At 38.6% G+C, this 6,069-nt stretch overlaps 1 protein-coding gene across 1 annotated transcript in view; it reads left to right on the forward strand.

Moving 5' to 3' along the window:
* The first annotated feature begins 5,749 nt into the window (after positions 1 to 5,749).
* LOC103620661 overlaps positions 5,750 to 6,069 on the forward strand; it is a 10,912-nt gene continuing 10,592 nt past the window's right edge. The window contains exon 1 of the mRNA XM_008639325.2: positions 5,750 to 5,810. Within this exon, the coding sequence (XP_008637547.1) occupies positions 5,750 to 5,810 (61 nt within the window). The remainder of the gene's footprint in view (positions 5,811 to 6,069) is intronic.

The following is a 6,069-nucleotide window of genomic DNA, read 5'->3' on the forward strand; positions in this document are numbered from 1 at the left end:
ATTTGCCTGGCCAGATAGAACCAGAAGGCAGCCACCTCACACCTCAAGTGTATGTTGCTCAATGCACACTGCCTGGGGAACAAACAGGAGGAACTGGAACTTCATGCATCAGTCAGAAAGTTAAGATATCACAGGAATAACTGAACCATGGTGGGACAACTCACATGACTGAAGAATTACGCTGGATGGCAATAGGCTGTTTTCTAAAGACAGGCAGGGATGAAGAGGAAGATGAGTCATGCTGTATGATAAGGAGAACCTAAATATGTAGAAGTCAACTACAGGAGTTGTGGAAGTCCTATTGAACGCCTCTGGATCAAAATCTTCTCTGTGGGCATCTTATAGTTGGCATCTTCTACCAACCTCCAAACCAGAATGACAAGGCTGATGCAGTAATATTTGGGTCACTTAAATAAGCTTTGGGTCAACAGAACCTGGTACTTACAAGTGACTTCAATTAACCCAGACTTTTGTTGGAAGAACAATAAAATGGCTGACATCATCCATCATGTTCCTGGAATGCACAGAGGATTGCATCTTACACAAATGTTATATGTGCCAATGAGGAAAGAGGCACTGCTTTGTAATTGTAAATGTAATCTTGTAACATTTTATTGTAATATTGCAATGTTAGTGATGGCCGTGGTTGCAGTGATCACAAAATTGTGGAGTCTGGGATCATGTTGAGTGTGGTGAGTTACTCTGCTGCTGTGGCAAAGAAGCCAACAGGATCCTGGGCTGAATCAATGAGGGCATCACCAGCAGAAATAAAGATGTCATTATCCCACTCTACTCAGCACTTGCCAGACTACACCTGGAATAATGAGTTCAGTTTTTGTCCCCACTGTGCAAAAAATAGGTGGGCAGCTGGAGAGTGTCCAGAGAAGGGCCACAAAGATGATCCAAGGGCTTGAAGCCTGCCATGTGAGGAAAGGCTGAGAGAACTGGGCTTGCTCAGCCTTGAGAAAAGAAGGCTCAGGGGAGACCTGATGGAGGTAATGGTTCTAGTATTTAAGGAGTGACTACAAAGAAGATGGAGAGTCAATTTTTAAAACAAGACACATGGAAAAGACAAGGGGCAACAAGTTACTCCTGTTGAGATTTTAGTTGGACGGAAGATGAACATTTTTCACAACAAAGACAACCAGTCATTGGAATAATCTCACCAGGGAAGTGGAATTCCCCAACTTTGATATTTTTAAAATTCAGCTGGAGACAGGGCTGGGCCATCTGGTGCTTCTTCTAAAAAGATTGCACTAGATGATCCTTGAGATCCCTTCCAACCTGGTATTCTATGATACTATGAAAATGCTTGTTTATATTTACTATAAAGGCTACACATAGCTCAAGGCTGGTTCTACCATTTTTCTTTTCTGGTATACCTATTTGTGCACAGTTATGTTCCATCTTTTAAAAAAAATAGCAGCTTAAACATCTAAATTTAAGCCTTGATACCAGATGCAGTTACTCAATACTGGAATTGTCAGGGGAACTTTTTGAGATAGCTGAATGCAATGTCATGAACCAGGAATAGAGAAAGAGGGGATTTGACAGGATGTGATATTTCTTTCTGAGAAGCTTCAATTCTGAAAACAAAACTGGGAGTCCTGTTAGATAATAATCTCATTTCACATCTCAGATTGAGTATATGGAAAAAAGAATTTATGTCATCCCTGCATACATGAAAAGGAATATTGAATAGGTATAGAGAAATTATTGTTGTACTGCATTTGCCAGTGAAAGTGGTTTTATATAACTCTAATTACCTAAATTGATCTGATTTTCCCACTGCAGGTTTTTCTCTGTTGTCTTTGGAGAAGAAAGCTAGATGGTTAGCATGGACTATGTGCATAAGACTTAGGTAGCTTAGGCTAAATGGGGCAAACCCTATCTATGTCCCAGCAATGTTCAGAGCTTACAAGGCATGCAGCTTCCAGATTCTACCTTTAGGAAGTTAACAGAAATCCTCTTGTGCTCCATCCTTTCCTTATCTTTCAAATTTTAGGAAAATTTTGCATACATCTTCCTACATCTTCATGATGTCATGTCTTCTATTTGTTGATCATCAGGAAACCAGTTGCTTTTGTCCATGCTCAAACTATTAGCAATGGCACCACATTATGCACAGTTGGTCTGAATGAGGCAGGGCCTGGATATTATTTCAGGCTTTCAGCAAATGCATGCAGACAGCTTTGCATCATTAACTGTCATATAAAAAGCTTTTTTTTTGCAACCATACATGAGATTACTATTAAAGTGGGGGGGAAAAAGAAAAGAAAAAAAAATAATTTAGAGGCCAGAAGCTGCTTCTTACTTCTGTTCCTCCTGAGTAGCCCCATAGTGCAGAGCTAATAAAAAGAACTAGGGGTTGTCACATGTATTACTCTTTGTGGTGGGGTCCTTTTTCTCCCTATGGATTAATACAGCTCCTGGCATAGCAGAACCCTGCTGTGCTTGGTGTTAGTAAAACTTCTGTAACAGTAACCACAACAGCAATAATAAGTGTACTGGAAAACTTCATAGCTGTAGAATGAAAAATGTAAAAACTTCTCCCTTATTCAATGACACATGAATATCCATGATTTATAATTATGTTCAAAGCAAATTTTTGAGATTTGACTGATTGGAAATTGTTTTGCCCAAGAGCCAGTTCCTTTTCTTACCAGGTTTTCATGATAATGCAGAATGACATATTGTGTCACAAACTCCTCTCTTGTCAGAGCACTGCTTCAGTGAAAAAATAACATCTAGTGGTTTGTGTAGTAATCCTTTTGTGTCTTGATGGAAACAGGGAACCCACAAGTATTTTACTCTTAATATATACTTGGAATTAAAAAGCATTCAAAACCTTTTTGTCCATGTTGTCTTTGAAAGACATGCAGTCCCATAGATACTTCACACATGCATGTTTTCCCACCAGAAGACATTAAAAACTCGATTGAAATAATGATAACAAGGCAAATAAATAGCTATTGTCCTATATTTGAGTCTCAGTAGGATGTAATTTTTTGGGGAAATACACATATATTTTTATCTGTCGTTTTGGAATTATCAGATATAAGTCTGGATAGAAGAAACCAAAGGTTTGGTTCAGAGGTGAACACTGTAAGGGCGTGGGAGACAAAACAAATGTAGTGCCTCCCATATGACAGGTCTTTGTTTCCCTTTTGAACTTTTTACTTTTAAATTTAGATAAAATGTGTAGTAAACTTGATGACAAACCAACATGTAATTCAGCTATAAATGCACTGCCTACGTTAGTAACAGACTCAATCCATTATTGCTACATGTCCATACTTAGTTCCTATTTGTGTTTCAGGATTGAGCAATCACTTGGATTTATTAATATATTCCAGCTATGATGTGACTAGTGCAAGTCATCAGCACTCAGGCAACACCCTGCTAAACTGTAAACAAGTATGTTCAGAACCAGTGACATGAACAGCACTTTCTTACTCTGGCACATTGTTCATATTGTGTTTGGATCACTGGGGTTCAGATTGGTTTAACTTGCAATTTATGGTCACAGATGTGCAGGATCTATTTCAATATTCTGCCAATACCTAACCAATACCTCAAAATATGGCTTAGCAACCATTGGTTTCAGGTGCTGATTGTGAAATTGTAACGGAGGTCCCACAGTGCATTCCTAGTTCACTTGATGAATCCACATTCTGTTCTGCCAGGGAATGTTGATGGCACCAGCACTAACAAGAGTGCTCTTCAGAGACGTGTAAACTGTGGAGATTCTCAAGTCACCTTCAGACTAGCCATCTTGTTAATAAGCCTTATAAGGATATCAGGGAAGTGGGTTAATTAAGTTAAAAAATCGTTAAGTAACTGCCAACAACCTCAGAATTCAGAAAAGTAAGTGACTGAGGTATTCAGCTATGAAATGGAGAGCAGAATTTAAAACTTTTCAGAGCAGGTTATGAAGCTATTTGATGGCAGAATAAACTGTCTCAGCACAATGCTTTTTTGCTGTCTTTGTGGAACGAGTTGGGTCCTGCAATCAAGGAAAACTAACCATAAGTAAATGTAACCCTGTGTTTCCATTACAAAGTCAAAAGAGGAGAAAGATGAGTTTAGGTGGTTGGGATGAATTCAGATGAGGGAGAGTGAAAAAGGCATCTAGCAGTGACTACCGGACTTGATCCCTTCAGAGGTTACTTCTGGATATTTCACTGTTGTCTGGCTTTAAAGAAGATGGCAGTTTTTAGAAAGAAAGCTCAATATTACCTTTAATATTTATTGATATAAAGAGCAAACCAAATTGAGTTGTTATTTTAAGATAGAGCCTTTTAAATAATATTCTTAGGATCATAAATTTTTTATGGGCTATTTAATGACAAGATATCGCTAATTAACTGTTTTGCTAACTGTAAAAATTTAGATAAGACAGGTTTTACTACTGCTTTGGTGTGAAAACTTATGACATCAAGAATTTATTACTTCAGGGAAGTAGTTTTGAGCCTTAGTCGGGGTTACTGAGTAATCACATGACTCATTTTCTTTTTTCCTTTGAAAGGCGTTAACAATTTAGCATGCCCATTTAAAAAAGAAACCACACAGAATCCTATATAAATGACTTCCACAGACAGCCTATTACTCCACCCTATTGGGATGATATAAGGTAAGAGTTATATAGCTCACTGGATAGCTCTAGAGATGCCAAAGATTTGTTTTATGTTGTGACTGGAAGGTCCTTAATTTTCTATTACTTGCTATTTAAGTGCCAACTTAGGAAAAATGCTTAGAAGTACTTTTGTACAAAGTATTTTGTTGGGCTTTACAGCTTTAGTTTAGCAATTACATTAAAATAAGGAATCATACATTAAAATAGAAATCATAGACAATTCTGAAAGAATTTAAAGGAAATAATTCTTGTGTCAATTTTGAATTTACCTTATTGGTAAAATGGAATTTGCTTCTAGAAAGCCAGATTCTCATCTCCTTATTTTTGCAAGGTGGCCTTTTAACTTTTTCTCTCCTAGCTAATGGAACCTGGAAGTAAATTTTTCAAAGTGTGAATCTGAGCAGTTATTTCTGATTTCACCTTTCAAATCAAACCTCCGAGAAATGATAACTCTGAATGATGTGTGGGGCTGTAAAACAGCCTCATCTCTGCTTCACTGCTGTCAGTCAGTGACTGAGAAAGGCTCTCTGGGACTTGCTGTGGTATCCCTGAGATGAGAATCTCTCCCCACAAAACCTTCTAGAGGAATCTTCTCCTCTTTGTTGGTTGAAGGAAGTCCAGGAGGACTGCAGGGCTTAGAGGTGGGCATCCTAGCGAGTTCTAATTAGTTCAATTGAACTGATTCTCATCTGACAAGTTCCTTTCCCAGAATCAAGGAAAAAGAAATCATCTGTCACTTCTATACTGGGGTATTTAATTTGATCCCAAAGGGAATTCTTGTCTTTGCCATCTAATTTGTTGAAAAGATTCACCTTTTGTTAGCAGAGGTTAAAAAGTAAAAAGGAAGTGTCTGTGCATGAGAGAGTTTGGGGAACTAAATGGGGATTTTCCTCTAAAAGTAGAGACAAGAGGAAAAACATAGTCCAGCTCAGGTCACTTGTGGGAAGTGTCGTTTGTCGTCAGAACCAACAGTACAAGATTCAAGATTAATCAAGTTTCGAACAAGTTTGTGTGTTTGTGGGAAGTTCACCTTTTAACCGAGTATTTATGTAAAGGTAAATGCATAATTGTTTGACTGGACTGACACTACTCCTGTCTTGTGCAGCCCAGGAGATGGAGATTGAGACTGCAGAGGAAGTTGCTGTTGTTGGAATAGGATGCAACTTTCCCGGAGGTGAGTCGGGGGTAAAAGCAAAGCAGGCTCTGAGTGGACATTGAAAAGCAGAGTCTTTTATTAATGTTGAAATGGAGGAAAACACCATGTTTTTCCCCTAGCAGAATCTGTTGCTTTGCTGCTTGTGGGATCTTTTTGAAAGGCGGTGCTGTGGTGGAAACGAATTGGTTTGAACCTGTCTGCTGACAGACAGACAGACAGACAGACAGAAGAAGCTGCAGTGCTGGCTGTGGGCAGGGCATTGAGCTGCACACGAAAC

Source organism: Corvus brachyrhynchos, unplaced genomic scaffold, assembly GCF_000691975.1.
Source record: "Corvus brachyrhynchos isolate BGI_N302 unplaced genomic scaffold, ASM69197v1 scaffold167, whole genome shotgun sequence".
NCBI classification, from domain to species: domain Eukaryota; kingdom Metazoa; phylum Chordata; class Aves; order Passeriformes; family Corvidae; genus Corvus; species Corvus brachyrhynchos.